The sequence below is a fragment of the Centruroides vittatus genome, unplaced genomic scaffold, assembly GCF_030686945.1.
Source record: "Centruroides vittatus isolate TY-2023 unplaced genomic scaffold, ASM3068694v2 contig_301, whole genome shotgun sequence".
Taxonomy (NCBI): domain Eukaryota; kingdom Metazoa; phylum Arthropoda; class Arachnida; order Scorpiones; family Buthidae; genus Centruroides; species Centruroides vittatus.
This window is the reverse complement of record NW_027121927.1, coordinates 1,052,054-1,072,735: the sequence shown is the minus strand read 5'-3', so window position 1 is coordinate 1,072,735 and position 20,682 is coordinate 1,052,054. Positions and strand designations below refer to the sequence as shown.

The window sequence follows — 20,682 nt, the reverse complement described above, 5'->3', positions numbered from 1 at the left end:
GACATTCGTATTACACTTTATTTTTCTGTTGCCTTTTTCAATAGTTATCCATTACGTGTATTGTCCTTCCAAGATATTCTCATCATCTGGCACCGACATCATACTTTTCGAAACTTTTCCCGGCAGTAATAGAATATAACAGAAAACATAGTGATCGGTCAAACTCTGATCCTCTTCCTTTTTGCATTTCTCGACGCTTTTGCACACCAGGAACAGAAGAATATAAGAAAAAACCTTTACAAAAGTAAATTCTGTCTGTATCTGTATCGGTATATACAAATATTTCAGACTGGTTGAACTAACATTTTGAAACTTGGCAGGGTTATTTCTGTATATGGGACATTGATGATATTAAATTTTGGTAGTTAAGGTCAAGAGGGTGAAAAGATAGAAAATCGTATGGCATATCTCCACTGAGGTCAGACTTAATGAAAACTTTTCTTTTTATTGGCATTTACAACATTTTTAAAAACTCATCTCTACTCTCAAAGTTGCCCTTTGCTTTTTTTAATAATGAAGAATATAAATGTTAATTTTAATATTTGTGTAATAAATATTTTAATTTTGAGCTAATATTTAGTGTTTTTCGAACTTAAATAGTTTTTAAACAGAGAAATTTATTGTATTTTAACAAAACTACTAATTTTAAGCTTTTGTTATTATTTAAATTTTATATCGTAGTATAATTGAAAATTATCGGACTTTCCTCCTGGTTCTCTTAATCTGCTGTTAGAGTGGCGAAAACGTTGAGCAACAGGTAACCGCGGTTGCCTGGTTTTTAAGTTTTGGTCTTCCGGATATCTCGTAGAATGTCCTATTTGCTTATGCCATACGAAAATTCACATCTTTTATGTATAGGATCTGAAGAGATTTGGCTTTCCAAATACTTGAAAGTCTTCACTGGATCTAAATTTTATCTTTCTGGTCAAATATTATCCTTTTACTTTTTGTCTCTTGCGCATTTTGTGATTTGCAAACAAAAAATGCATTTGTCTATTATAAAAAATGTGATTTAAAGCGGTTACTTCTGATGAAATATCTCTGTTCTGCATGTGGAAATTTGTATAAATTTTGCAATACTTCGCAATAAAATTGATAGTTGTTATCATTACTACTATTTCAAAAGAAAGAAAGAAAAAAAATCAAATATTCAATTAACAAAGCAAGGAAATATTTATGTTTCGCATTATATAAGCTATAATGCCCGACGAACCATTTATCAATATATCGTCCGCTTATTAATCATTTTATTATTATAAAAAAAGTTATGTTATTGATTTTGGTGGGGGAAAACCACTAACGTTCCTCACTTTTCGAACGGTTGCAAAATAAATATAGTACATCTGAACTACGTAATAGAAAATATCTCACGTATTCGTCGACGTCGTCATCGTGGAATATTTCATGAAAAGTACACTTTAATCTAAAAGTTTTAGATTGAAAATCCATTTATTTATTTAGTTTTCAATTTATCATTTATGTGATTGTAATAATGATTAAAATTAATCATTTATTAAATTTAATCGTATAAAAATAAAGTGATCGTCGTTTCGCAAAACGAAAATTTGAATTCCTAACATGCTTTTTATTCTTTGATTATAAAATCTCTAGATAATCGAAGAGAAAATCTCAAATTCGTGTTTATGTTAGAAAATCTAAATTAATTAGTTATCCTATAAAAACAAATAATGGAAGCTAACCGGACATTTCCCAACATATTGCACAATTATCCTACATTTCTAAATTATAGCCTATTATTTTCCATCCTGTAGTTGCAGTCCCTCAACCGCTCTAGAGGATCTGGACAGCTCAAAAAATCCCAGGAATTCTACGGGAATCCGTCACGGATATGTCGGGCTTCATTCCTCACCACCCGACCTCCCCGTTGTGGACTTGGCCAAATCAACGATGGACTTAATAAAAAGATGTTTTAACTAGCCTGAACACGATGTAACTTTATCAAAACTGCAGAACGTACTGTACAGTACATTGCATCTTTTGATGTAATCTCACATCACAGAAGTTTTCTTGTAGTTTAAATTTCGAGCGTGTGACTATGGTTGCTTGTAGCCGCAAAAGACCAGCCAATGATAATCTAGTGTTGACTGACATCATACATGATATCATCTTTGGTCGAAGACAAAATGAAAATAAAATATGATTGCGCCAAAATCGACCAAATCTACGTCTATATTCTTCATCCTCTTATGTATCTTTGTCGATTAAACATATTACAGTAATATAATCGCTGCTGCTCTTACTTTCCCGATAGGTCAAACAATTGTTTGATTTATTAGGAAAAATGATGCTATTAAATTTTGGTGATTAAAGGTCAAGAGATGGAAAGATAGGAGCCATTTATAGAAGCATTTACAATTTTTTTTTTTTAAATTTTATATAATAATAAAACTCATCTCTGGCTTCAAAATTAAGCTTTATGCCATTTTATAATAATTAATACTATAAAAGTTTTTAACATAAAATCTCATAACAGATGGCGTCATACACAAATTTAAATTTTTTGCCGAGAAAGTTATGCAACTCGTTACTGGATTTTTTCTATTTTAATCCGAGTCGAAAGCATGTGTGTTTCCACGATATGTACGATTGTGAAACTGCAATGCCATAATATAAACAAGTTGTTACCGGTATGCGCAATCTAAATGTGTGTAGTATCTTATAGTTTTTGAGCGTGAAGGCAAATTGCATGCGCGACTTTTATCAACACTCAAATTTGATTTCAAAAATTTTGCAGCGTTCTCGGGACCTATTAGTATATATAATATTTAAAAAATCGCAAAAATTACGTGTAAAATATCAATAATCGCAATTTTTACTAGTAAATTAATAGTTTCGCAGAATAGGCTATATATTTAAGAGGAAAGACAAATGTCTTTTATCTAAAAAATCAAATTCCGTTTGTGCATTATTTTAAATTAAAATTATTTTAACATTAAATTTTGACATTGGTGACGTGAAAATTTCGATTGCGTGAGACGGTCTTTGGTCATTCACTTTTTAGACATCTTTGAATTTATTAAATAATATTTTGGCATATAACAATTATTTTTGAATCGATACGGTCCTAATTTCAAGCAACTCCCCTACACCATCGGAAGTCAAAATTACATTATTTTACCTAGCCTAAATATAGTATATAAATTTAGATCTGTAAAAGATTGAAATCATTCGAAGTTTTCGAAAACAAGAGTTCAAATCGACAATAAAAGAAGCAAATTTAAGCTCTAAACAGGTAGTTTTTGAACTTTTTTGAAGCCAGATACCCCGTGTGTTTGTGTGTGTGTAATAATTAGTTTGATTTTCGTTAATTTAGGCTCATAGAACGTTTAAAGACATATTAGTGGCCAACGAATTTATCGTAACGGTAAATTTAATTTTTACAATTAGATAAATTGTACGAATTACTGGAATATTGGAGATGAGATCGTACGTTGATTTAGAGCAGAAGTTGTTTTAAGTATGACAACGTAAATTAACAATATACACAATACGATCTATATTACTCGTAGTAGTCTAATCTATCAGTAATAACGTTGCGCGAGGATTTATATTGTTTCGCCAACGCATTTAGTCGCTTACTCACGATATTAATATCATTTCAGTTACGATAACGGTGGATTTGTAAATTTGCCAAAAGAACATAATTGAAATTCCACGGACATCCGCAAATGACTATTTAATACGTAATAGTTGTTTGAAACAAGCGTCTTACTGGTCTGGATTACGTGGCGAGTAAAACAGAAAAAGTAAAAATATCAACAGTTAACCTTAGTCATTTGCCGTTTTAGATTTAGATTTTAATTAAAATTCGATTTTTCTTTTAGTTTATAAGACGAAGAAGCCCAGTTTTAAATGCAACTTAAAATATTCCGTATTTATAAGTAGTTTAATTACTTAAAATCTTAAATAAGTTAATATTTTGCGTTACAGACGTAGCGCATTTCCAATAAACGCTTCACGGTCTCTACCTCAGTCGTTATTCCTTGGACGCATCCCACGTCTGACGTAATATCGAAGATAGTTTTGTCTTCCTCCTTGCAAAATAAATAGCGTCGAGAATAACGGAGAAACGAAGCTATATTGGAGTCAGACATGTCTCGAATTTCGGACAGAGAACGAGACCAGACGACGTGTTAAGACGTTCAATCAACGTCGTCCGCCAGGCTAGGGCTTAAGTGTTTCTGGAGACGCCATCCGGAGTCGGATACACTACGCCAGTAAACAAATAATTTACCGTAAACGCCGGATTACTTTGGTAGGTTCTAGAATCGTTTAGCGAAGAACGGGATACCCCCAGTCGACTATTTTTCATTCTCTCCTTCCGTCCGGCTTTGTTTACCCGTTTTTTCCCTCTCATTTACAATCGCGTCACGTTTTCAATTTAATACTCGTGTAGATTGGCGGAATTGTTACGCGATTTACGGTGTATGAGAAGGACTTTCTGCTAAATAACGGAACGAAAACAAAGTTCCTCCTCTCTGTCCTTAAGTCGTAGGAAACCAATCGCGTACGATCGAACGAGTAATGCCAACTCGTATTAGCCGGACTAAAGCTAAATAATTACAAACGATAAATCCTAATCGGCAAAGATTATTGGAAAAAAGAAATTAGAAGAGTTTTCATCTCTGAATTTGTTATCGGAAAGAAAAGTATTGTATTTTGTCTGGTTTTTCGCGAAAGTGTATCTAATGTTTTCACGTTCTTATCCGGAGTGTCCTCGAGAATTCCAAAAGCGAAATTTTAAGAAAGTTTCCCGCGGAAGAGAAAGTCGACGACCTTTCTCCTTACGGGTCGATTTTACAAATACACGACGTTGGAAAATTAAACAATAAATATTATTTGAATGTTATCGGGGATGTGGGAACAGGTATAATACGTTTCGTCACAATACACTTTATGCGTATTACGTAATGCGATTACTTCCCGTATTTAATCGGTTTCTGACAAATAAATGTTTTGGAAAACAAACATTTCCGCATTTTTTCAGATTTATTCAACGATAAATTCAGAAAACGACGTCAGTTCTTATAATTATTTGGGGAAAAAAAGGAGGAGTGGGATTTAACGGGACCAAGTCCGGGAGAAAGGAGTACGGAATTTGAAAGGGACGAAATTGTTTAAAATACGAATTACCTTGGATGAAGGCCGTCCGAGTTTATTCCGGTCATAATAATCGTCGAGCGATTCAAACGTCATAGTGGCGACGCGAACGAGCGACTAATCGAATGAATCATCGAATAAAAATCGCAAAAACGCATTTAATCTGACTCACTTCCCGGATTACTTTTCCTTATAAAGCGAATTCTCGCCTTCATTTTCCTTTTTCGTCCAACATTTCCGTTCCTTCAAATTCTCTCTTTCGTTTTTCATCCCTCAAAAGTCTTCGTCCATTGAATTATTTATTTATTTATTTAAATCATAACTTTTTCTTTATAAAATTTATAACTTTTCTCGTTTTTTTACGGGAAAGACAGTTCTAATACACGTTTTCGTTTTACGTTCGTCTCTACGTTCTTTAACGATCGGAGAGATGGATGACGTCACTCTAACGGATTTCCGTTTCTTCTCCGTTTTCTTTCATTTCTTTCAAAAAATTCATATTCTGTTTACCTTTGGCGTGTTTTTTTTATTTCTAAAATGGTAGATTCTCTTAATTTTAGCCGAAAATTAAACGAGCGTTTTCGCGCCAAAGTGACGAAACCCCCGGTTTTCGTCGAGCATATGTCGTTAGACTTGAATTTTGGAGAAGGATCGGACCGCCTCCTCAGTGGCGTAGGGAACATAACTGGCGCCCGGGGCACGACACTTTATTGGCGCCCTCCTCCCCCTCCAAAAACACATAGTTTGTCCTGGAGACCATTTGGGCGCCCCTCTGCGAGTGGCGCCCGGTGCATGATACACCCCCTTGCACCCCTCTCTACGCCACTGCGCCTCCCTAAATCAAATTTTTAAAATATCGCTTCGAATTGTTAACTTTCGGTAAAAAGGAAGAATTCCCTTTCTAGGCGGAAGCAGAAAGAGGAAGCGATCGTAGGATTCGTCTTACGGATTCGGTTTTCTTCACAAAAACGCTAAATTAACGCCATCTATCCACTTTTTACGTTACTAAATTAAATGAAACGTGACGTTCGAGCTATTCTACTTCCGCTTTTTCATCCTTTGTGACGTTTGATTTAACACTCGGAAATTTTTAATACACGATGATACCGGAAGGATTTCGACTCTTCTAAATTAATTCTAAAGTTTTATTTCCGGCGCTTTTGTTTAAATCGTCCGTTTCGTGCCGCGTTTTCTTTATCGAAAACAAAGAGTTTTCAAAATAGTTTCTAGTATCGACTTTTGTTAAGACGAATGGAAATTTGGCCGCCAGTTTTCGGGAAATTTAAAAAACCGACTGGTCAGAAACGGAGTAAAAAGATCCGAAATGGTAAACGACATAACACGACAGCCCATTGAGGACGATAAGACGAGGCAACGTTCCGATAGAAAGGTAGAAGAGGGAAAGAAAAAACGAAAGTACTTATCGGATCAACGCCCATTAACAATTTTATGGCGAACGATTCGAATTCTTTAAGAAGTGGGATATGACCTCGGAAAGAAAACAGGAGGGATTTCCCACATTTTAATCGTACTCTTATCCTTTAACTTAATTATTGCTTAATTTTTCGTTTGTCTTCGCCGTAACCGATCCTTTAAAGAGCGACGTCCAAAATTTCTTCGCAATTTCGATCCTCCGTAAACGTTTTAATTACAAATTCATGACCAGAAGACTAGTTTTAACTACTTTCGATAATACAGAAGTTTCGATATTTAATAACAACCAGAGGCTGACGTTGCATATTCGAAGTTATATCACACGTAAATGTATTGTGTATTAGCTTCTGAGAATGTAACGTACGGTTTGACCTTCGAAAATGCAACGTAAGCCTTCTATTCTGTTGGATATCGAAACTTCGGTATTATTTAAAGGCTCCTAATTTCTTTAAATTCGAAACTCGTACGTTTATTCTTTTAGTCGTCAAAATTTTCTTTATTAATAATTAGAAAACTCATATAATTATAGGAAGAGCCTTTTTTTAATCACTTAACTTACTTTTCTATTATTATATTTTCTCCCTTCCCTTCAAAGTCTCACTAAAATCTATTTTATCTTTACATTTTACTGCCCGTTAAGCTCGAAATAAACTCTTCTGAAATGGTAATTATTTCAATGTAAAATATTTATTATTTTCTAGTTTAATTTTCTCGTCTCAAAAGGGATTCAGTCCATGATGGCGACTCCATACACTTTACTTAAAAGCCATTTTTTGACGATCTGGAACTTTGGTTATGTGGTCGATTTTTAATTTATAAAGAGTAGAAGAAATAAGCACGGCCGACACGGTCGAGATCTGTTGTTTTCATTTACCGTCGTCGTTCGAAAAGGGAGCAGAAATTCCAATCTGCTAATTAGTGAAAAATCCAAGGGCGAACATAATTAAAAGTATTATACTCAGTAAGAAAGACACTCCACATACTTGGAGTGCTTTTTTAAAACGTCGCGACAAAAAGAGACAAACGAATATCGATAGAGAGACGAAAAGAAATTTGTCAAACTTCTTTAATAGAAAACCAATTTAATTACAGAAAATATCGCTAAAATGTTAAATTAGCTTCATTATAAGCTTAGGTTACGTACCGTAGTTAAACTGTTCTTAATGAATAAATTTTGCTTTCCTAATTCGGCATTTGATCCGTAGTTTTCTATAGAGGGAGGTAACAAGCGAATGAACGGACGAAACAATCTGTGGTTCGTCGGCTTATGTCCTCGTACCCCTGCCACGAAGAAAAGAACGATATTACCACGTTGGACCCACCGAACAGATTATTTTGTAGCCGCCCAACAATTACAAAAATAAAAGCCTTGGAGAATTAGCTCAAAAATGATTACTTTTTCGTGCGGATATTTGCCAGGTTTGGGTCCGGATTCAAATAAACCTCAGCTTGTCTTTAAATCTAATCGAAATTTGAAAGTGTTTTCCTCCCGGTAGGTAGGATTTTCCTGATAAATAAATGACAATATCCATTTATAAATTATAATTTTCGAACGTTTACAAAATAACTTATTTCAATGCTTTAGATTTGGTGTATAAATGGTACAGTACACGTATTTCTAAGCAAAACGAGGACATAAAATTGTTGCTTTCACTGTGCCGCATTTAAATAATTGGCAACGATCCTCTCGGATAAGTTCCGAAAATAAAAAGATTAAAAAGTATTCTAAAGATGAACTTATTCCGCTGCATAAAAGAAAGGGAAGAAACATTTTCGGTCTTTTGCCTTTCGTTAGAAAGGTGCAAACGGCTTCTATCTTTCGTTCGTCGATCAAACCGTTTGGAGTTTATTTTTGCTGCGAAATAAAACGGCGGAAGTTTAACTTTGATCCATTCGCGCAATTCATCTCTCCATTTGAACTGATAAATAACAAAGCCATATTTAACGAATTTTCCGATAAAACTTCATGACCAATAGATTAATTTCGCTTTTGTCCGACGTTTTTCTGATAGACGACCACTTACGTCACTCTCCTATCTAAATAACTCTATTGCCAAGTTTCGCCCGTCGACAGACGTACGCTCGAGGTCGGAGAGAACCGTGTAAACGGGGGCGATGATGTTTACTCGTCGTGTCTCAAGTATTCCATTCATCGAAATTCCAGTCTAGAGGATATTTTTGGGAGAGATTTCCTGGTAAACAGATTCGACTTCTCTCTGTTCTCGTCCAGAATTTGATATATGCTTAAAATCAATTTGAAATCAACCTTTATTCGCGCATTGGTACAGGGAGGCGAGGTCACGACACTTCTTTCTGATGCCCGATAGAAAATAATCGAGTAAATAAATCTGAAGGAGAAAAGTAAACATCGATTACAAATATCTGTAGGGCCTACATTAAACATCATTCATTATTAACTGATTTAGAATGTACAATACAATACAGTACAGTGCATGTAACTTATGACAAAAAATGTAGGTTACATCTTTCGGAATTTCAACTATATAAATATAATTTACAGTTTTTCTCATTTGCTTGTGGTATTCCAGAATAGAGAAATGTTTGTGGTTCTCGCCGTGTAAACGTCAGCCGTTCCATTTCGGACAGAAATGTCTAGTGTCCTTTTTTGCAGTGTTTGGCGCAGTCTTCCCGCCGGTAACAGCAGAGGAGGGGAGGAGGACAGTCGGCGGTCGAATTACAAGTGGATAATGCCAGGGTGGGTCCATTAGGACACAGGCTCTCCTCTACTTCCGGCCACTGATGACACCTTCTGTACTTCGGTCCGAACTGTCCTAAATTTTTACGAGGATAAAAAAGTCTGTAAATTTTAGATCGCAGAGAATCGTTTGGGGAGAGTTGTCTTACCGTGGTAGGCGACGATGGAGACGACGACGGATAGGGCGACAACTAGAACGATGGTCAATTTAGCCATTTTCTCCGACGGATCTGACAAGAAAGATCTAGAATTATCTAGAATAGATCTAAAAACGTTTTCGTAAAATACCAAAATCGATAGCCTACGTAAAAATTTTATTTTCGAAAATAACGAAAGAAAATTCGGTGAGAGAGAGATTTAAGATTTCGTTTCGAATCGGAACAAAAGCATTAATTTCCAGCAAAATATAACTACCACTAATACAAACAGCCCTAGAAAAGCTAACAGAATCTACCAGAACATTTTAGACGGGAGCGATAGACTTTAAGGTAAACCGATAAAGTCAATCCTTACTGTTCGATTTTCCTTCCAGCAATACTCGCCTCGCCCCTTTACTTCGTTTTATACGGCCGTAGGCGACGCTCGATTTCGCCCACCCCCCGTTAATTAACGCACCCATTGTCTTCGCCTCGATTGATAATGGATAACGCACCAGACCGAGTCGATAAACGACAATTTTTGAATAAGTTGTCCAAAATTCCGATTGACGGGAGGGAGGAATCGTTACCGATATCCGAAAAGGTCGGTAACATTGTGCTAAAAACGATATTTATTATTTGTGGAGGGAAGAACGAAGGAAAACTCTGGCTTTCAGTCAAAACAATCGTTAGAGCGTCCGCCGGAGCGTGAATATTTTGGCACGCCAAGGTCGTAAGTGTTAAACGATTCGAAACGAAAATCTTGATATTTACTAAACCCTTCTATGGAATATTCAAAAGGATATATTTCCGAGAAGATTAAAAATACATCGTTCGACTTTTTCGTTCCGAAATTCGTCCTTTTAAAAAAAGGAATAGAAATTTACGAGGGGACGATATGTTAACAACCTAAAATATCGGTAATAAAGTGTAGGAAGTGCCTTCCCGTATAATTAGTTTTGGCCGACGAGGGTTAAAAATCGTTTACCGAGAAGTCGATTTTGTTTACCTTTTGACGGGAAACGTCACGCGCCCGAAGAATTTACTATCCCGGAAGTACGTTTCTTCGACGGTTATTTTTAGATCGACCTCCACAACTATTTACCGGTTCCTGTGTTTATAGTCGCTTCTGACGTTAGTCCGTTCGCCATTCTAACGGGACGAGGGAGGATTTATCGTGTTTCGAAGACGTCTCGAGATATTTCTATCTGTCCGTGCATAAACACGACAGAGAAAAGGGGAACATATTTTCTGCTTTAGTGGCCAATACGTCTACTTACTAACCAAGTCCGAATGCTTCCAATAAAAATATATGTTTAACTCTATGAGTCGTAGTCATAAAACGGCGTTTACTTTTTTAAAATTTTAACAAACGTTCAATGTTATGGAAGACAAAATGTAACTAGCGAGGGAAAACCCCAGACGAATTTTTTCGCTCTTCAAACACTCGGCGATCAACCAACTGAAAAACTGAAACTTCTATAAACTTATACAAGTGACAAAGTATTTGTAATTACGACAAAGATTTTAAGCTTAGTTCATTAAGAAAACCAATTAAAGCGAAAAAAAAAGAATTTTGAGTGGGTAGCGACGTTCTTTCCCGAATGCTTCCTGTTTTGCGAATCGCGATTGCATTTTAACACGTTGATTTAACACTCGCTACTCATTACTAATTCTGAAGAGAAAGAAACTTTTCACACTTTTTAATATTTAAAAAATGCTTTATTATCATATTTTTGAGATTAGCCGTGCCCCTAGTCCACCACATACATTTACACTACTATGCATTTTACACACTGACATATCACAATTAAATGCTACAATTGTTACTTTTATCGGTTTCCAAGTGAGGAGGATGGTGTGGGTGGAGAGAAATCATGCTTTGTCCATTTATTAATGGACAAATAAGCATAAAAATAATTTGCTGTTATCATAGTTTTAACGACGTTTGCTATGTAGTTCTCATAATTGTTCATTTCGGAATACTTACGTTAAAGGTGGTGTACACGGGTCGATTCGAATCTAACGACTTGCGACATAAACATAAAATAAGCCAGGTGCGTTTTTACGGGTCGACCTAGGTCGAACGACGAATGAAATAGTAAATGGAGAATACAAATAATTTGTTGTTCAATGCGAGAGGAAATAAATGAAAAGTTAGAAGGGAAGAATAGACGACGCTGTTGGATTCTATTGTATTATGGATTTTGAGACGAAATGTACAGTACTTAGTGGCATCAAAATGTCTCCTGTAAGAGCTTCAATATTTCGTACTTTTGGTAAATTTCTACGTATTTATTCATATTGGAACCTGTCCACTATTTGCTATGTTAAATGATATTTTCCTTCGATACGTTTTTCGAAATAAATCGACACGCCTTTTCCATTATACACAGTACACCAACAGCGCCAGGCATTCGACCTGTTGGTTCTCGTCGCTGCAAATGTTTACACATCTAATCGAAGCCAGTTCGACGTATTTTCGACCACAGTCATTCGGCACGAGTTGAAAGGATTTCTACTTCGATCAGATCGAACTACTCTGGATCAACGTTCCCTCTAAGCTTCACCTGGCGCTAATTTCTATAAAGTTTTGCACTTGCTTTTACTTCCCAGTCACACAGTCGACAGCAAGACATATACATATAAAATCTTTACGATGATCCAAATAATTTTTATATACAAAACTGCAGCTACTGTAGTTCATATTGCATGTTTAAAGAAATATTTATCGATTTATTACAAATAACGAAAATGATGTTATTTCTAAAATATCAAAATAATATTTGAATGAAAATTTATAATTGTCGAAAGAATTAAAACTAGATCACTTACAACTTTCAATGTCAGTTTAAATTTCTTATTTACAAATTTTGCAACATATCCAATTTTTATATTATGCAGGACGGGCACAAGGGTATTTGACACCCGCAGACAACGAAAATTTAGGCTTTCTTGTATATTATCTATTCGCTTGTGCCAACGATAGATCTGACACCTAGCGGTATTAGCGCGAACTACATAATGGCGGCTGCTATGGGTATAAAGTAATTTGTTAGAATAGAAAGTGTTCACCCTATCTAATATAGGCCATCGTCAGGTTTAATATTATAAATGTTCCAAAATGGAACGTACCGTTTTCGAATATTTTACATATTTAAAATTCAATAAAATAATTTAACTTTAAAATAAATTGAAAGAAGTGTGTATATTAAATAAATAAATAAACAAATAAAACAAAGCTAAGTGGAAAGAAATGATTTAAAAGTTTTTAAATGCCATTCTTTTTTCTATTATATATTTCCACGCTGTTGGAAGCGCATTAGCATCCATAGCATTTAGGCAACGGTTTTTCATTTTACTTCTATAAATTTTCACCTTTTCCATCTCCAACGCAATGGATGGAGAGTGCACCGTTTAAATGACTTTAGCCTCTTCCCATTTTACAATCGTTCCTTCAATCTGTGCTATAATTGATAATATTGTGTTGTGTCGTTTGTCAACATTGTATCAAATGCTCTGTTTTTTATAAAAATCGAGAATGATCTATAAAAGAGCGCCTAATATCTGTAGCTTGCTACAGAACGATAAAGACAGCGTAAAAAAGGAAGGTAAAGCTGGGGTATATAAAATTCCATTTGAAAATCAACAGTTAGGAATCGAAAAAAATTATGTGGGTGTGACTAGAAGAAACCTGGCGGTACGTCTGCGAGAACATACATACAATTTTGACAAAAGACACAACACAATATTATCAATTATAGCACAGATTGAAGGAACGATTGTAAAATGGGAAGAGGCTAAAGTCATTTAAACGGTGCACTCTCCATCCATTGCGTTGGAGATGGAAAAGGTGGAAATTTATAGAAGTAAAATGAAAAACCGTTGCCTAAATGCTATGGATGCTAATGCGCTTCCAACAGCGTGGAAATATTTAATAGAAAAAAGAATGGCATTTAAAAACTTTTAAATCATTTCTTTCCACTTAGCTTTGTTTTATTTGTTTATTTATTTATTTAATATACACACTTCTTTCAATTTATTTTAAAGTTAAATTATTTTATTGAATTTTAAATATGTAAAATATTCGAAAACGGTACGTTCCATTTTGAGAACATTTATAATATTAAACCTGACGATGTCAGGTTTAATATTATATTAGATAGAGTGAAAACATTTGTATAAAAGAATTTTAAGCTCAGCAAAATTAGCTGTGGTGAAACTGAAGTGAATTCTTTGCTGAGAAAGGCTGGATAGACGTGAAGTTATCAGTTTTAGTATTTCCTCTCCTTCTGTAAGACATCTTTTTCGATCAGCCACATATTCTAAAATGTCACAAAGTGTAATCATCGTGACATAAACAACTACGAACTCAACTAGGATTAATGTCGGATACAAATGCGAATAAAACATTTTGACTACAGAGAGAAAAGTTATTAAAAAGACAACACACAAGTAACTCTCGTACGTTGTCAAGCACGTTATACCCTTTGTGGCAGCCATTTTGGTCGACTCATACGCCACCTATATTTACTGGCACAAGCGAATATATAGCACATATATGAAATATATACATATAACGCTATATTATATAATACATATAAGATATACATTATATACTATCTATATAAAAATAATTCATAACATATATCTTAAATACTGTGTAGGCCTATATAATATAGTAATATAATTATCTATATATTATCATATTAACACAAGCACACACACACACACTAACACGTGGATATTTTTAAAAATAATACAATTATGAACATTTCAGAAAATTCTTATTAATTAACACTAATACATTTGAACACATACGTGATTACTCCTAATATTGCATGTTAAACACAAAAATTAGGAAAACTTAATCTTTTGGGCTTTTGCTTAGGCAAAGTTTGGAATTAATTCATCAATATCAATGATTTACAAAGTGGGCGTACTGCCCCTTCAAAGCAGTAGAAGATTCAAGGAGCCACAGGAAGGCAAAGGACATTAGAAATGTCGGAAGACAAGAGAACAAAAATCCATTTTGAAACAAATAAAAAAAATACAGTATATAAGATATAATGCACTAAAAAGGAACAGTAGTTTGAGAAACAGTGATCTATATCGATTGTAGATGTAATTTCATGCTCTATATTAATTGGCCAGTGAGTCGTTCCAGAGCCATAGTAGAGCGAGTGTACTGTACTGTACGTTTTCATAATCTCTAAGTTTGAAAATATCCTTTTTGAACCTGTTTCCAATACTGGCAATGTCGTAAAAGTTCTCAGAGCAATAAACACATTTGTAACACTATTTTCTAAATTATTATTTTTATTGTTCACTAGATAAATCTGTTCCGTCAATATCTCTAGAATTATCAGGTTTTAAGTAATCATTCAATGTCATACATTTTAAAAGTATTTTTTTGTAATTCATATATATTTAAAAGAAAAGTTTTCATTAATTGTAAAATATGTGCCTATCTCTTCCCGTATCTGCCACTAGGTTCTAGCAATAATTCGCCGACATTTTTGGATTCCATTTTACATACTGCTTCCCTTCAATTTGGGAAGTGTTTCAATGGAACGTCTCGCCATATTTGTCGAACACCATTCACGTGTTTTTGGGAAAAGTCTAAACAGAAATGCAGAAAGTTAAGTTTTAATAAAATGTTATACTTTTTCCTATAATACTGTATGACAGTATTATAGGAACAAGTATTAAGATTATAATACTGTTCCTGCACAATTTCACTGTAATTTCTTGTGTAGAAAGTTTCACTGGACGTTTCAGAATGTCTCTTCTTTCAGTATAGGAAAAAATTTAATATATGGGAGCCCAGGCACTCAAAGTTGTGGCAATTCCTGTAACTGTATCGACTAAAGCTCGTGTAAGTAAAAACTAATTATTTATACTGTATATATATTTAATATATTATAAAAATCTGTGAATAAATTTATTATAGCGTACTGTACATAGTATTTACAAATATAGTCTGTTGTGCATTTCGTTTTTTGATTCATTCTTTACTTGTTTTCTTTTCGTTTCTCTACTCATTCGTTCCTAAGTTTCATTTTTATTATTTTCATATTTTGAAGGCCCTTTTTATATGGAAATCACTGAGCAATTGCCAAGGATGCCCGCCCTTAAATCCGATCCTGGGTAAATCCTGGTCTTCGATGTTATTTTGAAAATCGATTAAAATACCTTTTATATTAATCTCATTATTTTAGGAAATTTTGTTTTAAATAGTCAAACCGTTCGCATTCATCTTCTTCCCTACTTTTAAGAAATCAGTGCAATGAAAGTAAAGTGATTTTCGACTTAATCACTAAAAAACTAATTCTTCTGACTTGGTATTGTTTCCGAACGAAGTGGCCATGGTTTTATTTTGTAGTCAGTTTTTCGTTGAAAGCTACACAGTGTATTGTATCCTCGTAACTCAGTCGGAATTTATGTAACTTTTAGGTCGGCGGACGTATTTCATCATTGTTCTTCGCAGCGTATTTTCGCAACAAAATTCAAAGACTCTCCTACGTTTCTTTCTCCTTACAGCTCACGACAGAATAAAGAAACATAGAAGAAACACAAAAAACGGAAGAAAGTTACTTATTTCCATTGCGGAACAAAAATGACATCAAACTGACTTTAGACGAATCAATGAAAAAACCTTCATTGCTCGAGGTAATGTTTAAGTTAAACTCTTCCCACGAGTTCTTGAATATTAAAGTTTTATTGATGAACAATGGATCACCATCAACTTTATTTAATTGGTTCTTCCTGTATATCTTACAGTAACTGAGAAAATTTTATGCCATAACGAAGCCTTTGCTGAGCCAATAAATGATCTTTTGTTTTGAGAAAGTCTCGAACTAAATAACTTAATTCTAACTTAGGGGTCAGAACAGTGCCGTCTTTAGAACGTAAGGGGCCCTGGGCCAGAAGAATGTTGGGGGGCCCCCATGAAGAAACAGAATCGATACTAGATTACAGACCTAGGGGTCGCTGGTGTAGCTAGCACGGGCGAGACCGGTTGCCGATATCGTGCTATCACCCTTTTAACATATCCCAGAAAATCTGTTGACCTTGTTTTTTTAGCCAGTGAGATTTTTCACCCTGTACTCAACCACTTCACACTACATGTTGGAGAAGTAATTTCAATCGTATTATTAATTGTTTCTTCATTTCAACTAACCTATTTGTTTTCTTTGTAACTTTCCGATTCAGAGGCCCCTACGACCTCGGGGCCCTGGGGCCCTGGGGCCGGGCCCCGTAGGCCCTCCCCTAAAGACGGACTGCAGAAGTGGCTTTGAAGTATTACGAGTTGAAAATTCTTTATTCGACTGCGAAAAGTTCTCGTTATTCGAGTACTTTTCGGAAACGATCCTTATGAACTCACACGACAGGAACAGGCCAATTCGAGTATCAAAATCGTCGTATTCGAGTTCAACCCGCTTTTAATAGAATTTAACATAGAAAATCACTCCGTTCTGAAGAATTTTTCCGTTTTGGCAGATTTGCGTTTTATTCAGGTTCCGATTTTACTACACCACCTTCGAAAATCTATCAGAAATAGTGACTGAATATTTAAGGGACATTAAACAGCTGGATTCAAACATTTCCAGTTTGAGATAATATAACTGTAAAGATTTAATTTATTTAAATCAGTAAATATAAACGAATAGAACAAACCTATAGACTAGTCGGAACTTAAGTTCCTGATGGAAGTATCGACCAGAATACCGATAAACATTTATTCGCACGTTGGAGATAACAAATAGGTATCCAACGAATATCTACTAAAATTATTTTGCAGAGAAAATCGATACCGAGCGATGGTTTCGTCATCGATTTGGTATCGATGGACGGATCGGCAAGCCAATGATTCCGCGTATTTTATTACGGGGAGGGTAGAGTTGTCGAAGACGGAAGTGACGAAATTATTTGGAAAAGAAAGTCCAAAAGTAGGGATTCATAATGTGGTCGGTATTGAGCTCTTGGGGTCGTATAAAATATAATAAAAATAAAATTTAAAAAAATTTATTTAAAAATATTAAAAATTGTACGCATTGGTATTTTGTTCTCAAACAAATATAGGAAGATATCTCTTAAAAATTATGTAGAAGACTGTTGCACTTATATATAATATTAAATATTTTATTTTTTTAATATACAATATTAAAGCGAGTCGTAATAAGTTTTGCTTTTGTTGAGTAGTTGAATTTTTTTCTGTTTTTAATCCCCGCGAGATGTTAGAAACATCGATTTTTAGAAAATAAACTATCAAGACCGCGGGCCGGATATAAAGCCTTAAGGGCCTTATCCGGCCCGCGGGCCGCCAATTTGCGACACTTGCCGTATACGAATAAACCAAACCAAGACGTCATTTATAGTTCTTTTTATCTATTTCGTTCCGTTATAATCATTAAAGAGTTTTGTTTCGTGCGTGAATAAATTTGTGTTCAAGCGTTACGGTTTTTATTCAACAGAATGGACGCTGGAGTAAAATATGACGCTGTAATCTATTGAAAATTTTTAGCGTTAATAAATCATTAAGGTGTTTATCAAGTAGAAGTAGACCGAACGGCTGACATATGAAATTATAGAAAAATATAACACTATATTTTCCACCAAAATTTTTAAGGACCGGGTACGACAATTTTAACATTTTCTACGTTATCGTTCTACCGCGTTTGTTTATCCGGCCGCATCACTTTTCCCCACCCGAGCCAATTAATTGTTTGGAGTCTCAAAAAAATCTTTCGCGAGATTCTGCCAGATCGGAAACCGGATGGAAGTCGACTTTTGGACAACGTGCATGAAGAAATTACAGTGTTGCCACGAGAAATTAACGAAATGTTAATTTTTTATATCGAATCAGGGCGAGAATTTCCTAGGAATTTTTCATGAATAGCTGTCTGGATATAATTTTTAACGTAATTTATCTTTCTTATTGAAAGATATCCGATCTCTAAATATGTCGTTTGCTTTAAAAAAGAACGGACGAGTAATGTTTTCTAGAAAGAACGTTCGTTCTTTCTAGAAATGTGTGCCGAATTATAGAAATTTCACACCCTAGCCAAAAGTAATCATCTTGGTCCTCAAGAAGAGTCAATAATTTTTAATTTATTACATTTACCAATACAATCTTCCTGGAAACCAAAAAGTGTTATCGTGATCATTGGTTGTTCACACTGAAAATTTTATTTATTTATAAGTAAAGTTACAAATTGATTTACGGCAGGAACCCGGACCAAGGCAATACCTACTTTAGGCCCATGGCTAAATCTGCCACAGCCTATTTTCGATTTTTCCATTTTTCATTCACCATTGTGTTTTTCTTAAATAATTTAATTTATGGATTTCCATAGTCTTTTCTTCTACCTCAAATCTTTATTAATTTAAAAAGTCTGGAAGGTTACATTTTTTCTCTATCTTATTTAAAATTTGCAAGTGGTCGATAACTTGAAAATGACGTTACGAATGAAGTCCTTTTATATCTCGACAACCTTATTTAAAAGGACTTTGCCCGACAACTTCCAGAGTTTGCAGTTAACATTTGTAACTTTTCTCCTATAAAAATTATATTGTATTTAGATATGTAAACTACGTGTTATTTTTATTTTAAATCTCGAATTCTAAAATCTCCTGATATATATATACTTGTTTTCATTTTATTATTTTGGCTTTTTCTGCTCTGTGGCACCAAAAAGGTTTTTTCCACACCCGTTGTGGATTCGGCCAGCCAAAAGGCGTACGAAGTGGTTAGAGACTAAAATACATATATCCGGAGAGTTATTTAGAAAAATTCCTACGGAAATACTCGTCCTGATTTGATTCCATGGAAGGAATATTTCTTGTAATTGTGTGTAAAAGGAGTTAAATAATTGGCTATTTTACACGAGTATATTTGTGATTGGAACGATATTAATCTATTAACACGGTATACGAATTATAAATTAATTTTTGTATAAGTGAAGCGTTACAAATATTTTCTAGGTAATCGAGTAAACGCTTCAATCGGTCGAAAATTGTCAAGCGCTAACGCTTTCTGTAATGTCGGCATAGGATACAAATAAAAATGTTATAATTGTTGATTCCTTTGGTGTCAACTATCGTAACACACCGATAATTCGTCATTATTATTAACTTTCCCAAGGTATTTTCAGGTTTAAATCATCATTTAAACCTTACATTCAAATTCAACTTTGTTTGTAGAGTCACGCTGATCTCTAATATTTAATATTCAGTCTTTTTCGTAATATTTTGCTATTATTTCGATATAATTAGAGGCCGAAAAACCAAGATTAAAGTCAAAAGAAAAGGCGCGCTTCATCTTAAATTAATGCATGTTCTGATAATCAATTAGCGCAGATCTTTCTAAATTATCACGAGGGCGTCTTATGGTTTTTGAACAAAATGATTATTGTTACTCCATTAAAAATTTTAGACAAAAACAACTGCGTTGTTTTGAAATTCCCGTCCTCCGATGTAAGATATTTTTCAAAAATTTCGCGTCCTGCCCAGGCATATTTTTGTGACGTGCGGCGAAAACAGGATTTTACGATGTCACCAGAGTCGGCTTATGATGATTAGAGATGACCCTAAGGACTATGGTGTCGAAGGTCGTCCATCCTAAAATGTATATTGTGCGTATAATCAAATGAACACATTTAAATTCTGTTACTATGTGAAAAGAGGGTTTCTTTCCCGGGATTCCCGCCGTTTATTCCCTACGGGAAAAATCCCGGGAAATCTCGCATTTCAATAATAATTTATCATTTCAGGTTTTCTTTCGACCATTTATTATATGAAAAGTTGCATTTTGAAGACTCACCCAAAAGAGAAATTTTCAGGTTTCATGCTGCATATTATTATTTATGTTTTACAAGTCTCTACTTGTTAGTTCATGTAATATCTATGTATTGTGTTTGCGCATCATTGAGCAGCGGAGCACTCGCTGAAAGTAAATATCACTCATCGCACTTTAGTTTCGAATTCGAATTTATAAGTTAAGGAATTTGTTACAGCTTATATTCCCATTTATATCCTATCGTTTGTAATTGTAAGTGTGATTATTTGAAATTCTTTTATTAGTCGATTACTCGTATTTTACAACAATTTATTTTAATATAATTTATAAAATCAAACCAATGTAATGTCAGAGTCATTTGTTTGGAAACAGTTTTTAAAAAACCAAGTACAAAAATCATCAACCTGTAAAGAGTATAAAGCTGAGATAAAGTGCAAAGGTTGGTCTACTAGTGGTCTTATCAGACACCTGCA

General features: G+C 34.5%; 1 protein-coding gene and 1 long non-coding RNA gene across 3 annotated transcripts in view; both read right to left on the bottom strand.

The window, feature by feature from the left end:
• LOC136972734 (tissue inhibitor of metalloproteinase-like) overlaps positions 1–5,379 on the bottom strand; it is a 49,661-nt gene extending 44,282 nt beyond the window's left edge. Inside the window, exon 1 of the mRNA XM_067267342.1 lies at positions 5,155–5,379. Coding sequence (XP_067123443.1) covers positions 5,155–5,189 — 35 coding nt within the window. The 5' untranslated portion in view covers positions 5,190–5,379. The remainder of the gene's footprint in view (positions 1–5,154) is intronic.
• Positions 5,380–8,574: 3,195 nt separating this feature from the next.
• On the bottom strand, positions 8,575–10,460 carry LOC136972797 (uncharacterized). 2 transcript variants are annotated; one of them, XR_010880390.1, is made up of 3 exons: positions 10,418–10,460; positions 9,421–9,501; positions 8,575–9,347 (listed from the first exon to the last, which is right to left on the bottom strand). It is a non-coding gene; the product is annotated as an uncharacterized lncRNA (long non-coding RNA). The 2 variants fall into 2 exon arrangements; XR_010880391.1 differs by lacking the exon at positions 10,418–10,460 and adding an exon at positions 9,785–9,904.
• Positions 10,461–20,682: the final 10,222 nt, after the last annotated feature.